General features: G+C 34.0%; 1 protein-coding gene across 2 annotated transcripts in view; it reads right to left on the bottom strand.

The window, feature by feature from the left end:
- Window positions 1-22,613, bottom strand: part of FBXO11 (F-box protein 11) — an 88,178-nt gene that overhangs the window by 10,753 nt on the left and 54,812 nt on the right. Inside the window, exons 2-11 of one of the 2 annotated variants that reach the window (XM_046660442.1) lie at window positions 12,746-12,873; window positions 12,521-12,602; window positions 11,955-12,096; window positions 10,312-10,441; window positions 9,273-9,356; window positions 9,064-9,196; window positions 7,826-7,932; window positions 7,633-7,744; window positions 7,441-7,547; window positions 7,221-7,358 (exon numbers count right to left, since the gene is read on the bottom strand). In XM_046660442.1, the coding sequence (XP_046516398.1) occupies window positions 7,221-7,358; window positions 7,441-7,547; window positions 7,633-7,744; window positions 7,826-7,932; window positions 9,064-9,196; window positions 9,273-9,356; window positions 10,312-10,441; window positions 11,955-12,096; window positions 12,521-12,602; window positions 12,746-12,873 (1,163 nt within the window). Of the gene's footprint in view, window positions 1-7,220; window positions 7,359-7,440; window positions 7,548-7,632; window positions 7,745-7,825; window positions 7,933-9,063; window positions 9,197-9,272; window positions 9,357-10,311; window positions 10,442-11,954; window positions 12,100-12,520; window positions 12,603-12,745; window positions 12,874-22,613 lie in introns of both variants that reach the window. The other variant, XM_046660443.1, reaches the window with a different exon arrangement.

Genomic DNA, 22,613 nt, shown 5'->3' with positions numbered 1-22,613 from the left:
AAAAATAACATTCATCTTAGCCCAATAAGAGGGAACTGGCTAAAGAAAGTGTTTTTGAAGATTTATGCTCATACTGTACAGATCATCATGTTAAAAGAAAAGAACAGTATATACTTCAAGATAGTATACATCAATTTCATTTAAATAAAACTTGAAGGATGAAACAAAAATTTGACAGTGTGATTATCTGAGTAATGGTATTATGGATGATTTTTGTATCCTTTATACTTCTCTGAATTTCTTAAATTTTCTATAATGCATGTTTTACTCTTTATAATGAGAATAAAAGTTACTGTAATACTGATGTCCTAAGTTCTGAGGCTCAATCAAGACTAAATACTGAGAAAAAAATAAGATATTTATAAGATAACACTTCTAAAAGCCCATTTCATCCCCCTTTAACTGAATGTGCTCTCCTCTCTTTAAATACTCTTTAGCACTAAGTATTTTCTTATACTACTTCCATATACTGCCTTGTACTATTTCTATATTTGTCATATCCATTTCTACCTGATCAAAAGCTCCTGAAGAGAAAGGACAATACCAACTTCTAGAGCATCTATACAAGACTTTACACATAGCAAGCACTCAAGTAGGACTTGATGAACTTTTTGCCAAATCTAGTAGAGGTTAAAAACAGAATGTAATTCTGAATACTCCAGTGTTCCACATACTTAACTCTTTAAGAAAATGGACTTCTGAGAATAACATTCAGAACTAGTTTCCAGGTTTCATTTTCTACAAATAAAGTGCAAATTATCTATAATTTACATCTCTACATTTGGATTATAATCATATCCTTTTTTTAAAAAACCTGAGAGATTACATCAAAAACAGCTTCTTTAAATATAAAAATGATTATTACTCTTAAATTTTATACCAAATAAAATGAGTGTGCACTGGATGTATATACAGACTGTTATGGCAAAACTGAGCATCAAAGAAACAAAAACAAATTTAACAAGAGGCTGTAAGACTAAAAGAACTTAATGTCAGATTGGAACGATTCAACATTTCTGAGGTTATCATCATTGAGAAGGGAGTTCAATTAGTCTCTCAGTCTCTTTCTGCCAGGAGTTGAATGACACATCTGATTGTTAGACTTGGGAAAGAATAAACTGGGTATGCTCAATTCAGCTTCATTCTTTTCCTCATAGAAGTGAGCTGCCCTTAGGGAGTATGCCTTCTGCTACTATTCCACGAACACTGCCTGTGACTAAGTTGGTAAGCCTATTTAATTTGGGAGTTGGTTCTCATTCTAAGCTGTATCTTCCAACTTAACTTTTAAGAGTAATAAAGATGATACTTCAGCCTCCTCATGCTACTTCATGGCTTTATTCCTTAATTTCTTCAGACTGTGGCAGGGAAAGGTGTGCTATTGACTGGGCTTCCAGGAAGATTCCACTAACAGGCCACTGTCATGTCCTGGCTATACTTGTTAGGCATAGAGTACTGCAAGTAGACTGTGCTATATAGATTGACTAAACATTATTCAAATGCAGGGATGCTCTTTCTGTTTTCTTTAGGTTTTGATTGTGCTCAGTTAAGAAAGCCAATTAGATTCACAAGTTTATTAAGGTAAACAGCAGCCCCCTCTCCTCATCTTCCCTTATCCAGAGGGCCCCACTTTCAATTCCTTTATAGCTGATTGTTTTGATCTACCTCTGTATTTTTAAGATTTGTATTGCCATATCTTCAGTTTCTGGTTTTAGGTATTATCTACTGACTTCCTACTACAGAAGATGAGAATTTAGCTTTCCTACCTTTCTATCCCCCATTGCATACATTTACACAGTATTCTTCCAATGTAGTTATATCTCAATTTTGGTTAGATTAGTGTGTTATTCAGAGCTGAGCCATAAAGTATAACTACATATTCTTTGCTGCACAACTTTTTATTTTCCCTTGAGTATTTATCTTGTTCTTCTTTGTTTAGACCTCTAGTGATAATTCTATAGCCTAAACTTGCTACCAGTTATTTAAACCACTTCAACATATTTACATTCACATTAGGTTTACCAATTTATCTTCCTAAATGTAAGGTTTTATAACCTGCTCTAACCTAGACTGGTTGCTCTGCTCATAGGCACACGGTCATTTACCATATTGTAACTTAGATTAAGGGTTAAAAACATCCCCTAGTTCCATCAAAGATGGACTTTGTAATCTGTATCTTTTTGTTTCAAGGTAACTTTCAAGAAAAGAAAGCAGCAAAAGAAATTTTTTCCTTCATTTTCTTTTTTTTTTTAAGATTTCATTTTTTTCCTTTTTCTCCCCAAAGCTCCCCAGTACATAGTTGTATATTCTTCGTTGTGGGTCCTTCTAGTTGTGGCATGTGGGATAGTGCCTCAGCATGGTTTGACGAGCAGTGCCATGTTCGTGCCCAGTATTCGAACCAACGAAACACTGGGCTGCCTGCAGCGGAGTGCACGAACTTAACCACTCAGCCACGGGGCCAGCCCCTCCTTCATATTCTTAAAACCAGAAGCCTCTACATTGCCTTAACTGTAATTTTATTACATTCAGAAAGGATGATTGATTGACATAGGTTTCCTTGTAAAATTATAAAACTACCTCTTAATTATTATGCGTTAAAGGGTTCAGTTAATGTAATTTTGCTTTAAAAATACACTTTAATAGAATGCATCTGTTTTGTTGAGACGCCTTTCATGCAAAATGGTTTAACAATACAGAAATGTAAGTAGAATTTAGACAGATTTCTACTTTGCTCTTTAATTTGCAAACCATGAAGCTCCAACATATATATACAAAACTCTAAAGGCACAGATATTTTACTGGACAACTCCGTATTATAAAATGATTTATCTTCCTACCAGAAGACACCAGATTGCTAAGAGCCTCTTCTTTCTTTAAAACAAAAGCTTTATGTTAATTTCTTGGCACACGCATTTCTAAGTCTCTGCTATCTACTGCAAATCCTTGCAAATTATCATTCTATCAAGTTAAAAACTTAAACACTTAAAGGTGACTTAAAAGGTAACTTAAAAGGTGAGACTAAGTCCTTTTCAAAAAAATTTTTTTGAAGTGAAAAACATCTTTATCAAATATGACAGAGTAAAAGGCATTTAACAGTTTCTCTTAAAACTCTCCAAATAAAAGAAAAGCCTCAAAGTTTTTCTTTTTACCTTCCTCTTAACTGCCTAAAAGAATTCAGATAAAAAACTTGCCTCGGGAAGCCTATCACCTTAGCATAACATGAACGAGGTGTAGACAGGGAGGAGCCGAGAAAAAGCCTGTTTGTTGGGCTCCCCTCTGTGTTGTTCTGTTTCTGTGCAGCCAAACACTTGTTTTCTAAATGTTTGTTCCTTTTCACCTACCTGTGAACTGCCTTCCTTCCTTTTGAAGTCCCTGAGTCTCCTGACACCCAACATCTTCTTTTGTCTTTAGCTAAGGATCATACTTAAGATGAGGGCTTTGGTGGATTTTGGCAAGTTAATTGGTTTTTCTGGCTTTCTTCCATGTATATGTGTTATTAAACTTTTTTTCCCCCCTGTTAATCTCTCATGTCAATTTAATTCTTAGAACAGCCAGAAGAACCTAGAAAGGTAGAGGAAAACAACTTCTTCCCCTACAGTAGTTACATAAACCCAGATGGTACAGCCTATTACACATCCAGGCTATATGGTACTAATCTTATGGGACCACCACCATCAATGTGGTCCATCAATGACCAAAATGTCATTATGTGGTACATGAGTATACTGTGAAATCTGGCTAAGAGTAGGGAGCTGAGAGCTAACAAATGTCACCTTAGACCTTTCAACAAGGTAGTTTTCCCCAAGTAAGTGAAGGTTCTAATAAGCCTAGCCAATGATCTTCTACTAAAGTGATGAGATCTAGTGGCATGAACAGAACATAAGAGAGAAGAGAAATACTCCCATAGTAATATTTTCATAGAAATACCTTAGGCACAAGAAGTAAATCTGAAGAAGAAAACACACTAATACGCAATTTCTGTCTAAAATTTGTTTCCTATCTAAGGGAGACTATCCAAAGTTAAGTGAAATGAAAGGAGAAGAGAGAGGACAGGCAGATTTCAACATAGAGAATCTGTCATGAGTTAAACTGATAAATTTAGAATAAATGTCTCAAAATTTTATGGCAATTTGGCATTGTTATGACATTTTATTTTACAAAAATAATACTCTGCAATAGATTGAATATTAAACAAAAAAGATAATTGGGGAACTGTGAACATTAATAGAAAAATTATTTGTAGGAGTGAGATTGGCATTGTGGTTATGTGAAAGAAAGAAAAAAGAATCCTCATCTTTTGAAGATACAGGCTGAAATATTTACAGATGAAATGGTGATGTCCAGGATTTGCTTCAAAATAATCCAGATAGAAACAGAAGAGAGTAAAGAGTAAGTGAGGAGGTAGAGATGAAACAAAATTGGTCATGAATTGATAGTTGCTGAAGACAGAGGATGAGTACATGGGGATTCATTACACTCTTCTCTCTACTTTTATGTTTATTAGGAAGATTTCATAAAACAAAAATACATTAAAAAATAGAGATAAAAACCGTACTGGAAACAAAACAGAAAGAGACAGAACTATGGAGACACAGTAAGGGACACAGATTTGAGGAAATCACAAAACCTTAAAGGAAAAGAACACAGCAAGATAAGTAATAGAGAAGATAGCCAAGTTTCTAAAGAAAGGAACACATGGAACAGAAAAATAGTAAGACAACACAACATTAACAACAACAAAGATCTACATATGGATATTGAAGTAGAAAAGCAAATCACCACCAGAAAGGGAAAAAACCCACAATGCTTTCAGCCTTCTCAGCCACACTCAATGCTAGAAATATAAAAATGACTACAGAATTCTGAGGGAAAGAAAGTACAATCAAAACTATATTCTCAGCTAAGTTAAAAGGTAATGGGTAGGCATTCTCAAGTGGCAAGAATTCAAGCTACAATACCCACAAACCCTTCTTTTTTTTTTTTTTAACTTTTTATTAAGATTATGATAGTTTACAACCTTGTGAAATTTCAGTTGTCCGTTATTGTTAGTCATGTTGTAGGTGCACCACTTCACCCTTTGTGCCCTCCTCCCACCCCCCCTTTCCCCTGGTAACCACCAATCAATTCTCTTTGTCTCTATCCCACAAACCCTTCTTTTAAAAGAAAAAAACCGCTAGATGACAAAACTCAGCCATATCAAGAATGAATTAGAATTTAAAAATTCAGGAATGGAGAAACTGTGATAAAAGGACTAAAGGTAAATAAATATAGACCACTAACTGTAGGAATGTGATATCAACCTTTACAAATGAAAAATAAGAATATAAATGATGGGATGAAGATAGGTTGAATAGTCATAAATAAGGAAAAGGAAAAACAATTTCAAAGAACAATAAAAATGAATATATTTAGAGATAGAGGACAGAAAAGAAACCAGTTATCAATGTTTATTCTGATATTCTTTGAAGTTCTATAGAAAAAACAAAATTTTGAAAAGGTTATCCTTAGTGATGGCAGCCCATGACTGATGGATGACAACACAAAGAAGACAAACCAAAAGAATATTTGGAATGGAAGAACATTCTACCAAAGGATTTTAAAGGACTGTGTCAATAAAATAGATGATAAGCCCAAGATAATGCTTTATTTCCATTCTTCCCTTACAAATGTATAACCCCTTACAAATCTCTTCATTAATCCTTAATAGGAATATCTATGTATAGCATTGCCTCGAGCTGTTTTTTTAAATAAACGGTATCAGGGGTGTGTGATGAGGATTAAATTACTATGATGAACTTTAGTAAGTGACCATCACCACAGGTTTTTTAAAAATGAGGAAATTTACTCAGGTTAAAATTATCTTGGTACCTCAAATCACTTGTGAATGAGACCAGAGGCATGCATAAATACAACTGGTATGTAACTCTTGGGGCAATGTCTAAAGGCAACACATGCAAAGAAATACTAACATAGTATAGTTCCATTACAAAATAAGAGTTCCATTTGTAAACTACAGCTGATACAGACCTCTAAAGGAGGGCAGATTCTCAAGACTCATCTGTTTGACATCCTCCATGCCTTCGCCCAGACTCCTCAATTCCCAATGCTCTCCTGCACCCTTCCCCACTCCTTGGAAAAAAGAGCTACAATTTGTAACAAAATGTCAATTTCTTTATTCCAGTTGGAGAAGAGCCAAGTGGTCATCTTCACTCTTCTTTCTTACCTATAGGCCAAAGCTACAGCCTTAGCTGTAAGTGAATGTTTTTCTCAGGTTACAGTTTGCTCGGGAATATGATGAACTGGATGGTGTGAAACTATTTAGGTTCAATTAGAACTTGATAAAAGGATACTCCTCATGGTCTGCCTTAGGGTTTTAGACACAAACAATGAAAATACAAAATTTCCTTCGCTAGTCACCAATTTGTATACGTGAATCCAATGTTTCTAAATTGCTTGTAATATAATAGCAATAAACTGTACCCTAATCCTATCGTCTCCTATCTCTGACTCCTTAACAAAAAATGCTGCCCATGTGTACTAGGACTTGAAAATTACCTTAATGAAAATAAGACATTAAATGAAAAGAATATCTGAATAGACATCCAAGAACATTATTTTGAAATAGTGGCCTAAGAGAACTCAAAATGTCATGTCTCTAGAAAAATTGTATAAAATGACTTAGTAGTATTTAAAACATAACAGCATCCATAAAGATACCTAATTAAGTGCCGCATGACAATTTTAGAACTGATATTTTATCATTCTATTTCTTTTTAAAGTTCTGCGAGTTAAAAAAAATTCGAAGAAGAATAAAATGGAAGTCAAGCTAATGATGAAACCATTATTTCTGAGTGTAGTCTACAGAAAACCTGCATTAAACTCACAGTGCTTATTATAAATGAGTATCCTGGACCCTATCCTTGAAAATTCTGATTTATTATATCTGGGTGATTGTTATGCACACTTACATTTGAGAACTACTGGATTAGAACTCCCCTCAAAGATCACATCAATCCCCTAAGGACTCCATCTTCTCTACACGTATATAATGTTGGATCCATGAATAAACAGAATGAATACTGCATACTGATTTTAAAATATAATGTAGAAATCTCTTTTAAAGCTATAATCTTCAATTCAGTTTGGTGATGAAAAAACGCTGAAATCTATTTGAAATTTAACGATATAAAGTCAGTTTTTCTGTTAAGAATAAATGTTCTTACCATGCCATGATCAAATGTGAACACACCAACGTCACGTCCATGATGAATATGATTCCGTCTAATAATTGGGTTTCCATGATTTTTAACCCAAATCCCAGCTAAAGCATTATTGGAAATTTCATTATCCTCATATATCCCCTACAATAATTAATCAGAAATAAACATTAGTAGAGCTTTAAAAAAAATTAAAAAAGAAAACACCTACAAAATTTCAAAATACCTGGGCATGATCTGTTATATAAAGTCCAACATTTTCACAGTCGCTGATATTACAGTGCTTGATGGTGGGACATGCTCCTTGACCACTAACACATACTGCAGAGCCAACTGTAAGAAAAATAATTTATTTAAAAACCTATTGGGCAACAACAAAGTGACTCATTTTATAATAAAACATAAAGGAAACACTAACCTGTACATGTACTTCGGATGATACAATGATCAATAATAGGGCTACAATTTACTGTTATCTCTAAGCAGTGGTGTGCATTGTGGTGTTGAGCAGATTTGTCATCAGGGTTAAACTGAAAAGTAGAAATTTTGATTGAAATAACCAGTGCCTTAATGATTTCAACATACATATTTTAAATCTTAAAATTTCTTACCCTTATTGTCATATACCCAACATAAGCATCCTCGGAACCTTCCATAAAGACGAAGGTTGAATCTCTAGTGTTTTCAATTATAACTTTGTCTGCTACTTTTCCAGGTGCTGTGGAGAAGATATTTTAAAGCATATTACTTTTATCAGACAGACGAAATTGAAGTAAAAAATTACTTTTTTAATCGGTAAAAATACTGTGCCCATAAAACTAGTAACACAATAGAAACCTTTGGTTTTTAAGTTGGGTATTATTTTTGGAGGCGGAGCTTTTAAAAAACATTAGTATTGAGTAGCTAGGATTAATATTCATTTTATCAGTTAACTATGTTTCACTGCTTTACCATAAGTAGTCATATTTAATGTGGATATTATTTGAGTACCATTATACTCCTATCTATGTATAATCCTTCTAATAAGATTCAACTACAAACAGTATTTAGTATCAAATGCAATGGCATATTAAAAAATGGTTTCTTGTGGAAACAAAATCACCACTAGCAGCACCAGAAAGAGGCTCAGGGAGAGGAATGAAGAGGAGAACAATGACTGGGGAGAGAAAGAGAGAAACCTGTTTATTTAAACTTACTTCCAATACTCTGATTTAGAAAGTAACGAAAATCACTAGTCAAAAATTTTCTATACCTTCTCCTGCCTTTTCTTTGTGGTGAAAATGGGGGAAGAAAGCAGAAAGCGCAGTAAATGCAAATTTCATTAACAAGTAATAATTACTAGCTGTCTTAAAATGGTCTATGTGCTGTATCCTTAAAAAGCCAGAGAGAGCACAAATCTTTAAATGACTGATCAGTGCTCAACAAATATTTCATTACTTTTATTTTTAGAAACCCGACCATAAAAACAGCTCTGAAATAGTACAAAAAATATTTTTAAAAGGACATTTGTTTCATTAAAAGTAAAGCAATGAAAACATTAGCAGCTTTATTTTCAAATGACGAAACAAATATTTTCTTTCCTTAATGAATAACTAAGGCAGTTGAACAATGTACTGACATCAAGAAATATATACATCTAGAAAAACAAAAAAAAGAAACAGATACATCAATAATTTCTGAACTCACATGTATTCATTTCCATCATATATATGAAAGACATTTAATTCCTATGCTTTCCTACCATTAAGGTATTATAAAGGTTCACCTGGACTTTTAAGTCACTAGCATTTTAAAAACCCATCATGTACATAAAATGTTAAAATTCTAACGATAACGCTTTTCAAAATACCTGCACCAATCATGGTGATTGGAGATTCAATATATATCCATTCATCAGTATATATTCCAGAATGAACAAAGATAAGTCCATCAAAATGAGCTTCTTGTACGCCACCAAGGGCATCTTCAATTGTATCATAATACTAGAAAAAAATGAGAGTCAGTACAGAACTAAAAGATTACCATTTTAAGTCTTATAAAAATACAAATCAAACCTACCAACATATTTTCTCTTCCTTTGTATCTTGCAGGGTTACTGTAGAAATGTTCAGCAAATCCTGGCTTTACATGTGCACCTTTATACTAAAATGTCAAAAGAAAACAAAAAACACCCCAAAATAAACATCGACTACTATATAAACATTATATTCTAAATTAATTTAGTACTGTATGAATATTTCTTATTAAATATCAAAACAAATAATTATTCCAATAAATTTTCTGTTGCACAGTACAATGTAAAATCTGGAACAGATTATGGACTCAGTAATATCCAATAAGGACAAGGTTTCTCACTCTCAGCACTACTAACATTTTGGGACAGATAATTCCTTATTGTGGGGACTGTCGTGTACTTTGAAGGATGTTTAGTAGCATCCCTGGCCTCTACCCACTAAACACCAGCAGCATCCTCTTCTCCACTTACGATAACCAAAAATGTCTCCATTGCCAAATGTCCTCTGTGGAGCAAAATCACCCCAAGTTGAGAAGCTCTTAATAAAGGACCATATGAAAATTAAGCTAAATGTGAAACTTTAAAACAACCATTGAACACTAATAATTTAAATAAAACTTCAAACAGACCCATAGAAAGAACAACTGCTCTCAGGCTACTGATGTTTACTCCCACTGTTTAAATTATTAATAAACATGTCAGCAGTGAAAGAATTGTTGGATATTTTGATGGTTGGTAAATATTCATTGGCTTGAAACCTATTCTTGAATTTAACTTTTTTTTTTTTAAAGATTTTATTTTTTTTCCTTTTTCTCCCCAAAGCTCCCCAGTACATAGTTGCATATTCTTCCTTGTGGGTCCTTCTAGTTGTGGCACGTGGGACGCCGCCTCAGCGTGGTTTGATGAGCAGTGCCATGTTCGCGCCCAGGATTCGAACCAACGAAACACGGGGCCGCCTGCAGCGGAGTGTGCAAACTTAACCACTCGGCCACGGGGCCAGCCCCTTGAATTTAACTTTTTAAAAAAGGAATTTTATTGACAAATATATAATATAAATCAATATTTTCTATTTATACTTCATACCAACTGCTGGAAACTCTCTTTCCAAGGATTTGGATGTTCATATTCTTCTGGATTAATCTGGTAGAATTTGCCAGGTTCAGGATGCATCATAGGGCGGGTATATTCAAACACTTCCATGTATAATCGTTTCCTGGAGGGGGAAAGGAATTAAAGATTTCTCCATAAAATGTCCTTTAAACAACTATAAAAATTATTTGAGGCCTCAAAAACTTACAAGAATTGCAAAAAACAGAATTCTAAATGTAAAAATATAGCTTTTGGCTAAAACAATATAACTGCAGGGCCGGCCTGGTGGCGCAGCGGTTAAGTGTGCACGTTCTGCTTCCGCAGCCCGGAGTTCGCCAGTTCAGATCCTGGGTGTAGACGTGGCACCCCGTGGCAGGCGTCCCACATAGAAAGCAGAGGAAGATGGGCATGGATGTTAGCTCAGGGCCAGTCTCCCTCAGCAAAAAGAGGAGGACTGACAGCAGTTAGCTCAGGGCTAATCTTCCTCAAAACAAACCAAAAAACAATATAACTGCATATGGAAACAGTCTACCCCCCAAAATAAAAATTGTCACTTCTTCAAAATTTGACTGTTTAGTCAGGGGGAAAAAGCCACCTTACTATAAAAGCTCATAGAGTTATTTAAGAAAATGATTTTCAATAAAATACTCTGTTAGAGAAGAATACTCTTCTTGTATCTTTAGTTCATTTAAATCCTATCAAGAACTGTCAAATCCCAGAAATTGGAGTGACAGTAACTATTATCACTTCCTGTACAAAGCAAAACATTTCTTTCTTCTTCTGCTGTTCATTCTCTTTTTCCTTTTTAACACAAATATTTTCTTTCTTAAATTTAAGGTGTCGTTTTTTGCATCATAGAAGTAATACAGAGATGCCGTAAAATATAGAAAAGTATAAAGAAAAGAGATAACCTATACTTTCAGTATATTCATTATTAACAGTTTATTTCCTTTTCATCTATAGTTTCGTTTTTTACAGCTGTGATTTTATAGCGTATAAAATTTTGTATTCTGCTCTTTTCACTTTTGTAACATAGCATTTTCCCATGTTCTTAAAAACTGTAACAATCATAAGAGTGTTAATGACTATATCACAACCCTCCAAGAAGACATTATATTGTTCACTTAGTCCATTCCTTTATTCCTGGACGTTTAAAGATTATTTTTAATTTTCCCTCACTATTACCTATTCTATTATGAAAAATCTGTAAATAAGGCAAAAAAATTTTCAGAAGTGGAATTGCTGGGTCAAAGGGCTTTCATATTTTAAGATTCATGAATACAACTGTCATACTATTTTCCAAAATGATGCACAAAATTTACATTTTCACTAAAGATTAAGTTAATTAGCTGTTTTAAATTAGACTTACTTGTTTCTAAAAAGCAAATAAGAAACATTTCCCACAATCACTCAGTTGCTATTAACTGATAAAAAGTACTTTACTGTTTTATAAACACCACCTGGACCGAGAATTCACATTTATGATAAACAGGTAACTTGGAATCTATGAGCATTGTAATTTTGTTCTGACTATTTAATTGTAACTAACAACTCATACTTTAACTTCTCTACCATCTTTAGCATTTTGGGCAGTAAATAATATATCTCAAGATAATAAGAAATAAATTTTCACTTACCACAAAATTGGATCATTAGCAAGCTCACTGAAGCGTTTACACACACAAGCTGCTCTACAAAGATCCTGTTCCAGCAAGTAAGAGAAGATTTTTAGAACCACTTCATCTGGCAGTTTCTCCTGAAGATACTGTTCAGCAGGTGCTGCTATAAAGAGAAAAACAAACAGAATATAAACAATGTATTGTGCAGGCAACAACTTTCTCATTATTTAAAGAGTGTAATTTTCATTTTATCTAATGAATAATTTTTTTTAATGACAATCATTTTATAAGCAATTTGCTTTCATAGATGACAAACATTTGTCTTCTTTTATATTGACCTAACAGGTATTCTTTCTTTTAGCCATTATGTACCATTTCAGAAAATGGTTAAAATAAATATATAAAAAGTATTTTTATACAAGAATTAAAGTCAAAGAGGGAGAGATCAGGGTTTTCATGTTTATTCTATCATAATCATTTTCTCAGTCCCAAATGTAACACTAAACTACATTTAATTTATTTTAATTTTTTGGTATCAAAGAAAATTATCTGATCCTATTCTTTAGTTTTCCCATAGGAAACACCTGATAGATCTTGTGATTTTCCAGACACTCTTGCACGTTTTGCACGATGACCAAAGTTCTCCGTATTTGAAGTTGAGGCACCCTTCAAAAACAAAATGAAACTTAATTAAGCAAATATTTTACCATACATAATCATTACTTGCAAAAAACGATGACATTCCCTTTTTTGTTTGTTTCCTAACAATTCTCTCATTATAAAAAGAAAAGCAGTTACTTTTAACTTACCTCCATACTGCTCTTTGTAGGACACGCTGTTCTTTTCGGCAAAAGAGTTTTTCTACGAAGTTGGTATGGACTATTTTGTGCACCAGGACCTGATTCTTCTGCAACCATATCTGCAGGTACATCATCATCTGTTATAAACAAAAGCAATAAGAAAAATGACACCTATTTTGAAAAAAAAGCTATATGATGCAGTAAACTTTTTAAAAACTTCATAAATTTTGGGGGGGATGGGGAGAGATACAACTTTTTTATAAAATTCCAGCCAATTGGATAACCATCTGAAAGAAATGTTGGATTTCTACTTCATTTCTTACTTGAAAATAAATTCCAAAACAGACCATATATTTAAATACAAAAAAATTAAAATAAAATCATTAGAAGAAAATAAAGAAAATTATTTTTTTATAAAGTGGACAAGCTTCTTTAAGGTATAACAAAACTTGGAAGGCTTGGTGAAGAAGATTTTCACCTTTTAGGGTGAGAAGGGCAGCCTGGCAAGAGGTGTCAGGGTTAAAGCGGGGTAAGGAGGGTGTCCACGGAGAGGGACAGCTCAGTATAGGGATACCAGGTAGAATGAAAAGAGGATCCGCACAGATGGTGGCCTGGCATAGGGTCTTGGCGCTCAAGAAGGGTAAGAACGAAGTCCATTTTGGGGGAGGGTGGCCTGGAATAGAGAGTAAGAGCCAGAGCAGGGAGAGAAGGACATGGCACAGGAGAGGGTATGGTGGAACTGGAAGACTGGTTACATACAATAGAGGGATTGATCAAATAATTAAATAGGAGAATGGAAGCCAGGTTTCTGTCAGAGAAGAGAAAGGTAGAATACTTTTGGTATTTTGGTATAGGTAGAATACTCTATGGTGTTAGACTGGAATTGGAGGTATCAACGTGAACTCATGGTTTTTAGTAGATAGATATAGAAATAAATATAAACGTAAATGTTTGAATGCATGTGGATATATGTGCATACATTGCCTAGTTCTGTCCACTGACAGAGACTGGAAGCAGTGACACTCCAACAGTAATGAGCATGAATAGCATTTGGATCTTAGCTTCTGAATAACATTTTCTATAAAAGGAATAAGGGCTCCTTGGAAAAACAGCCGATGCCAGGTAGGGGGAAATATAAGATGAGCCTAGAATATTTTGCAGCAGAAACAAGAAGGTGCCCAGAGAATGACGAGGACATGTCAAAAGGACACAGAAGTCAGCCTGAACGATAACGTACTAGCAAAATTAGGTTGGCGCATGAAAATTCATGATGATAGAAAAGGGATTATAACCCACTGAATGGAGAGCAACCCATAAAATAAATAAATGAATAAAGTGAAAGTTTGATAAGGCATGAGATGAGGAAAGTGTCTCCCCCATAAGATACTTATTAAGTAGAAAGGGAAAAAGAGTAACTATAGTAGAGATGCCAATCAGACACTGCCTTAATCAAGTGATCAAAGTGAACATCATCTTTAATACAACAAATTGAAACTGTGCTGCCTGACAGCATACAAGATCACAACATCACATTTATGATACAACTGACAAAGATGCATAACCTAAATCTATTATGAGGAAACATCAGCTACACCTGAATTTGTTCTAATTTGTTTTGAATCATCTTCAAAACTGTCAAAGTCATGAAAGTCAAGGAAAGTTTGAGGAACTGTTCCAGATTGAAGGACAGTGGGATTGAAACAGATTGAAGAGATATGGCAACTAAATGCAACATGTGATTCTGAACTGGATCCTTTTGGTAAAAAGTTGCTATTGGGGGGGCTGGCACTGTGGTGTAGTGGTTAAGTTCATGCACTTGGCTTTGGTGGTCCAGGGTTTGCGGGTTCAGATTCTGGGCACAGACCCACACACCCCTCATCAAGCCATGTTGTGGTGGCATCCCACTTCCAAAAAAACAGAGGAAGACTGGCATAGGTGTTAGCTCCCAGCAAATCTTCCTCAAGCAAAAAGAGGAAGATTGGCAACAGATGTTAGCTCAGGGCCACTCTTCTTCACATACCCCCCCCCCCCAAAAAAGGGTTGCTATTAGGACAATTAGTGAAACTTGAATGGGGGGGGTCCTGAAGATTAGAAGATAGTAATGTGTCAATGTTAGCTTTCTGATTTTAATAGCTGTAGGATAGTCATTTAGGAGAATATCCTTGTTTGTAGGAAATACACACTAAAGTATCAGGAGATAATACGACAACAGGTTGGCAACTTAGTCTTGAAGCTTCAAGGAAAAAAATACTTCTTTGTACTGTACTTCTAATTCTTTTATAAATTTGGATTGTTTAAAAAAGAACTAATAAATTTGAGTAATACATACAAATTTAAAAATTCTGCTTGGAAAATGAACACCATCAACATAGTCAAAAGAAACAACACAATTAGGAAAAAATATTTGCAATACATGTCACAAAGGGTAATTTCCTTATTATATCTGACTGTCTACAAAGCAATATGGAAAAGATCAACAATTCAATAGAAAATTGGGTGAAGGACATGAACAGACAATTTAGAATTAAAGGAAAACAAATGAAATGCTAATAAAAACTACAATAAGGTATTTTTCATGTGACAAATTACCAAAAATCAAAAAGTAAGATCACATACTAGTATCATCAAAGGATAATGAGAGGAAAAAAAAAAGTTCTCAATTGCTCTAAGGAAAGCGATTTGGCAATAGCTATTATTACTTAGTGATTCCATATCTGGGAATTGATTCTGCAGCTGTATTCACACATATGTGCAAAGTAGTATGTACCAAGATATTCACTGCAGTGCTGTTTATAATACTGCAGGGTAATAATCAAAATGTTCATCAATAAGGATTTAAATAAACTATGGTATAGTTACACAACACCAATTATGCGGTCATTACAAAATATAAAGCAGTTCTATATAGACTGGTAAGGAACTAACTCCAATACATAGTAAGTATTAAAAACCAAAATATACAGAACAATGTGTTTAGTATATGCATATGTTTTAAGATTACACATACATATGCTTATATATGTACAGATTTACTAAAATATAAACTCCATGATGGCAGGGAGCCAACTTGCAGAGGATCCCACTGGCCAGAGATAATCTGATAATCAGTAAGAATAAGTGAAGCGAACTGAAACATATTTAAACCTGAGTTTATAATGATACTTAAAAAAAAAAGGTTATTTTGAAAGATGCTAGTGAAAACCAACTCATTGTTTTGAAAATTGGTGAATAATGGGAAATAATTAAGCATTTATTCTTCCTCTCTTATATAAACAGAACCACCAGGTAACCAAGTATTAGACTGAGGGGACACTTCCCTATAGACACATTCTAGCAATAAATGAAAAAGAAATAATAATTAGAAATAATAAAAATTTGCAATCTCTTAAGAGTTAATGGCTTTAACCATTGAGTATCAATAGTTCCTAATATCACAAAAAGAAAAACAATCAGACATTATATATCTCCTGAAGAAAGAACACACCACCATCAACGAGGTTTTGCCAAAAACATCAAATCTGAATGTGATCAAACCTGTAAACAGACTCTTCAAGGTCGAACCATACCAATTTCTTTAACAAATAAATTGCATGGAAAAAACAGTGGGGAAAAAATAACCAAACTAAAGCATACTGTTTAAGAACGTACACTTTGGTATTAAAATTATAAAGAAAAAAGCCTTATCATGAAAATGCTTTTTGTGGGGAAGAAAAGGGGTTATGATTGGAATGAGGCACACAGAAGGGTTCTGCAGTGGCTGGCAAAGTTCTACTTCTTGACCTGTTAGTATTATAATACCAATCTTAATAATTCAATGGCTTAATAATTCAATAAGCTATGTATTTGTTTTATATGAGTTTCTCTACCTTTATATTTTATAATAGTAAAAGTGTTTTAAAAAGGTGGAGGGTTGTAACAGTGTAGTATTAAAAAACAGATTCTTCCAACAGCAGACTTTGGGCAAATGAACATTTCTAAGCCTAAATTTTACCATCTATTAAAGATGATAAGAGGATCTTAAAATTTACAGGCTGTTGAAAGGATTTAAATAAAATTACATATTCAGGACACTTAGTAGTATGCCTGGCTCACATTAAGTGCTCAATAAATGTTTTAGCTCTTATTATTTAAATAATATTCTATTAACATGACTTTCAAATGAACTTGGAAAACCAAGTAAGTTTTCTATGTACTGCACTATTAGTCAGAAAATATAGCCAGTGTGATATGCCTAAGTATTTGTGGAGTCATCCGTCTATAGTTTAAGATGTGGTTAGTTTCTGTAAATGTTTCATGTGTGCTTGAAAGGAATATCTACATTCTACCTTTAGAGTAAATACACCTAAACACACCTAAAAGATCAAATTTGTTAACTGTGTTGTTCAATTTTTGCTGAGGTAGTGGTAATGGTGGTCTGATTATCTACTGGCTTCTGAAGTAAATGTGCTAAAATCTCCCACCATATCTGTCGGTAGTCCATTTATTTTTAGTATGTACATCTTTGCTTTATGTACTTAAGAGAAAATGTTATTTGGACATACAGATTCAAGATTATAATTTCTTCCTAGTGAATTATTTCTTTCATCATTATGCAATGGCTCTCTTTATCCTTAATAATGCTTTTTGCCTTAAAAAACCTACTTTTACCTGATAATATTTTCCAAACAGATTTCTTTAAATTTATTTTTTATTTTGGTGAGGAAGTTTGGCCCTGAGCTAACATCTGTTGTCAATCTTTCTCTCTCTCTTTTTTTTCCACCTCCCAAAGCCCCAGTACATAGTTGTATATCCTAGTTGTAAGTCCTTCTAGTTCTTTTAAGTGGGATGCTGCCACAGCACAGCTTGATGAGTGGTGTGTAGGTCCGCACCCAGGATCCAAACTGGCAAACCCTGGGCTGCTGAAGCAGTGTGCAAACTTAACCAATACTCCACCAGCCAGCCCCCTTAACAGATTTCTGTTTTGTTTTATATCAGCCTAGTATTTTCCAACCCTGCATTTTCAACTTTTTACTTTTGGGTCATTACATTTTAGATTTAGATCTTTTTAACCATTTATTGTTACATTTTTCTTTCCTTTTCAGCCAAAGCAAGAGTATCTGTCTAATCTGCTACTTAACCCACCTAATGCCAACTTCTATGATTACATTTTTTTGACATTAATTAAATTTTTGGTGAGGAAGACTGTCATTGAGCTAACTTCTGTGTCAATCTTCCTCTATTTTCTATGTGGGATGCTGCCACAGCATGGCTTGATGAGCTGTGTGTAGGTCCATGCTTGGGATCCAAACCCGGGAATCCCAGGCTGTCGAAGTGGAGCACACGAACTTAACCATTATGCCACCGGGCCAGCCCCTCCATGATTACACTTTTAATTTCTGAAAGTTGATTTGGTTTTTCAAGTCTTACTGTTCCTTTTTCATACTAGCCTGTTACTTCATCAGGCTTCACTTCCTTTTTTTTTTTTTTATCCTTGTAATCATTTCACACACATATTTTATATTCTTTTAGATTGTTCTATCATTGGAACTTTTAAAAATCTATGCACAATCAGGGAAGTTGTTTCAGGTTCTAGGCCACATGCCTGGAGCTTAGCGCTAGCTCTATTTTGAAAAGGTGCAAGGCCACATCTTCTAATTCAAATTCATGCACTCAAATTCCATTCCAGATTCCTCAGGACATATATCCAGGACCAAAGTGTCCCTGTGCTGTTTTATATAGCAGCATCAGCTCCCACATACTGCTTTGATTTGATTTCTCTGATTTCTGGCACCTGGTAATTTCCTTCTCTTCTTTCCTTCCTTAGAGTTAGCTATGCATTTAGTTTTGCTCTTTTTTTGCGTTACATTTCTACATGTTTGTAGTGTATATGCATGTTTTGGGGGTGATATCTCTATCAGTTTGGCTTATCATGCAATTGATAGTTTCTACAACACTCAGAAGTACATTCTCAAACTTTTCATCCTATACAACCCTCTCTCTCACCCTACTCCCACTCCTGTTTAAAATCTATAGATCTTATTATTACAGATACACACTCAACCACCCCACTCTAGAATCCTCCTTCCCTTCTCACTATCAACACAGCAAATATTAAAGACTGAAGAGTAAGGAATTCAGAGGTAATAACAGGAAACAAAAGATGTCGGTTAATTCAGCTGCAACCTGAAGTTCACATCAAACAGATGAAGCTACATGATTTGAATCATGTAATGCCATAGGAACCTCAATTTCCCATTTGTAAACACTGTCCTGTTCTAAAGCACTCAAAGTTCAGTTCTAAAGAACTGTATTAAACTCTTATTTATGATGAGGTAAAGACTCTGTGCTAAGTTTCTATATAGTTCTCATAATTATCACTGACTGTTCTGAGAATCAGGTACAGTGCCTGAAGGTATTACAAAGGAGTCATTCTGAAAAGATCACTTGGCTACTACTGTAATAAGGAGAGAAGAAAGTTTTAAAAAAAAACAAAACTTCTAGGCATTAGTGTTCTGTTCATTTTCTGAACTCCTGTAGTACCGTATATGTACCATACATTCTTTACCCTATCATAGCTGCCGTATGTTGTTATTTACTTTTTTTGGTATATGCCGTATTTTCCTAACAAAACTATAAACTCTGAGGGCAAGGCCCCTCTTGTATATTTTTCCTCAGCGTTTAGCTCAGTGCCCAGTAAGTACTCAATAAATGATGATTTTCATCTATGGAGAACCCTTTAATTTTACCCAATTCAAAGAGTTTTTCCCGGAAACCATCACTAGTGGTGGGCTATGATGACCTTACATACTACTTTGCAGGAAATAAAAACCCAGACAGGAACTGCTTTACTTCTTCCTACCTCCAACTCCATGAACTCATTTACACGCTTATCCATTTTTTTGGTTCCCTTCTGAAATTACGGAGAAGTATTCCCTAGGATAGATTAGGTACATATATAAGGCAAACAAAAAATCTGTTAAATAAATAAATGGAACACTAATGTGAATGATGCATTGTTGTTGCCAAACTGGCTTAGATTATAGTTTTGTTCCAAAAAAAAAGTCTAAAAACAAGACCTCAAAATTATATTTAGTTAAAAAAGTTTTAACTTTATAACTCACATTTACATCTAATATTAGAATGACAGTATCTTGATGTCAAGTTGTAATCCCAGACTAATAAAGAATAACTCAGGGGGCTGGCCCCATGGCCGAGCGGTTAGGTTAGCACACTGTACTTGTTAGGCCACGCTGAGATAGTGTCCCACATGGTGGACCCAGAGGGACCTGCAACTAGAATATGCAACTGTGTACTCGGGGGGGGGGGGCTTTGGGGAGAAGAAGAAGAAGAAGAAAAAATAAGAAGAAAAATATTCAATTTCAACTGTAACTTATAAAAAACAGTTTTCAATTACAAGAAACGTTCTCGACCACAGATGTCCAAAAGAAATGGAAGGTGATCCATATATGTAATTTTTAATGCTCCAGTAGTTATATTTAAAAAATCAGTGAAATTAATTTTAATACAATTTTCAACCCATTATATCTATCATTTTAACACATAATCAATATAAAATTGAGATATTTTACATTCTTTTTTCATACTATATCTTTGAAACCAGTATGCATTTTTAACATGTCTCAAATTCAGACAAGCCATATTTCAAGTGCTCAATAATCACATGTGGCTGGTGGCTACCCTAACTGGACAGTACACACACACACACACCCTCTTTTTAAACTCTAATTTTCAGATAAAAAGTTAGTTTCATGAAATTTAAAGGGATGCTATACACACGATTTCAAAATTTATTTTATAATTTTTAGATTTTACTACAAATTCTATATAAATATACTAGAGTCTTCACCATTAATAGGAACTATAGGGATAAGTAAAGGCTTCTGGAAAATAAGCATGCTTCTTAAACTGAAAAATTATCTTTGAAATCTTTGGTACTAAATAGCACTGAAAACTTACACTAGAATTCATTTCAACAAAAGAAGAGACCTAAGTCTGTAGGTTCTGAGGTAGCAGAACACAATTTTTACATATCTTTATAACTGTCTTAAAGATCTACAAAAAATTATACTATTGACTGGTTGGGGTTTAAAATCTATACACTTTAGTTTACAGACTAACCAAAAGTTAGGGGGTAGTTTATGGAATCTAATTTAGAGAAGTTTTTTCCCCCCACAAATACCACACATATTCCACATTACTTACCCATAGCCACAGATCAAGCTGGAAACTTAGGCAAATCTGTGCTAGTAACTGTGTGTTTAGAAACAGCTCCCAGTCTCACCATGCAAAAGAACCACACATGACAACTGTTTCTAACACAGTTGGAAACTACCACAGCTTTTTTCCAACTACTAAAAAAATAATCCATAAATAAACTGAAATCAAGACAAAATTTATTTTAAATGCTTTTTAATTTAAATATTTTACTTAAAACTTAAATATTTTACTTCAAAAATTTACTTAAGTATTTTAAGGTAGGGAGTCCAGAAGTAAAGTCATTATAAAAAACTGGTTCTTAAAAGGCTGACTTGTTGTAATCTGATGTTTTAAATGTTACTTTATTTATAGTTACAAACTTTGAAAATTTAATTATTCAAGATACTGTTATATACTTCCATTAATGTATTCAGTTATTATTTATACACATACTCACACCAGCATACACACATATACTTCTGCTAAATTTTCACAACACAAACTAAAGGGACTATGTAAGACTGGTCAAAGAAAATATATTTACACCTTGACCACTGAATAATGATCTTTAGAAGGCACATCTTTGATATTATAAAAACTAGTGAAAACTCAAAGGAGGCTTTCATTTCAACAGAAGAAATTTAGACCAATTCATTCTAAACTGCCTGACACAAAGTGTGTTCAACAAATATTTGCTGACTGAGTGAAGAATATATATGCTATGCACTGTATGAAGTACTGGTGAAACACTGACTATTAATTCTTCTTTGAATGTTTGGTAGAGTTCACCAGTGAAGCCATCTGGTTCTGGACTTTTGTTCGTTGGGAGGTTTTTGATTACTGATTCAATCTCCTTACTAGTAATTGGTCTACCGAGATTTTTTATTTCATCATGATTCAGTCTTTGTAGGTTTTGATCCATTTCTTCTAGGTTGTCCAATTTGTTGGTGTATAATTGTTCATAGTAGTCTCTTACAATCCTTTGTATTTCTGCAGTATCAGTTGTAACATCCCTTCTTTCATTTGAGATTTTATTTATTTGAGTCCTCTTTTATTTTTTGGGGGAGTCTAGCTAAAGGTTTGTCAATTTTGTTTATGTTTTCAGAAAACAAGGTCTTATTTTCAACGATCTTTTCTATTGTCTTTTTAGTCTCTATCCCATTTATTTCTACTCTAATCTTTTTTGCTATTTCCTTCCATTAACTTTGGGATTCATTCATTCATTCTTTTTCCAGTTCCTTGAGGCATACAGTTAGGTTGTTCATTTGAGACTTTTCTTGTTTCTTGAGGTAGGCATTTATCGCTATGAACTTCCCACTGAGAAATGCTTTTGCTGCAGCCCATAAATTTTGGTATGTTCCATTTCCATTTTCATTTGTCTCAAGGCATTTTTTGATTTCTTATTTGATCCACTGGTTGTTCAGTAGCAATTTGTTTAATTTCCACATATTTGTGAATTCACTAGTTTTCTTCATGTAATTAACTTCTAGTTTCATACCTCTGTGGTAAAAAAAAAAAGACGTTTGATATAGTTTCAATCCTCTTGAATTTATTAAGATGTGTTTTGTGGCTAACATATGTCATATCTTGGAATATGAGTCTCTTGTAGGCAGCATATTGATGGGTTTTGCTTTTTTTTTTTTATGATGGGTTCTTGGGTTTTTTTTTATTGATGGGTTCT

This window comes from Equus quagga, chromosome 5, assembly GCF_021613505.1.
Source record: "Equus quagga isolate Etosha38 chromosome 5, UCLA_HA_Equagga_1.0, whole genome shotgun sequence".
Taxonomy (NCBI): Eukaryota; Metazoa; Chordata; class Mammalia; order Perissodactyla; family Equidae; genus Equus; species Equus quagga.
This window is presented reverse-complemented; position numbering and strand designations above follow the sequence as displayed.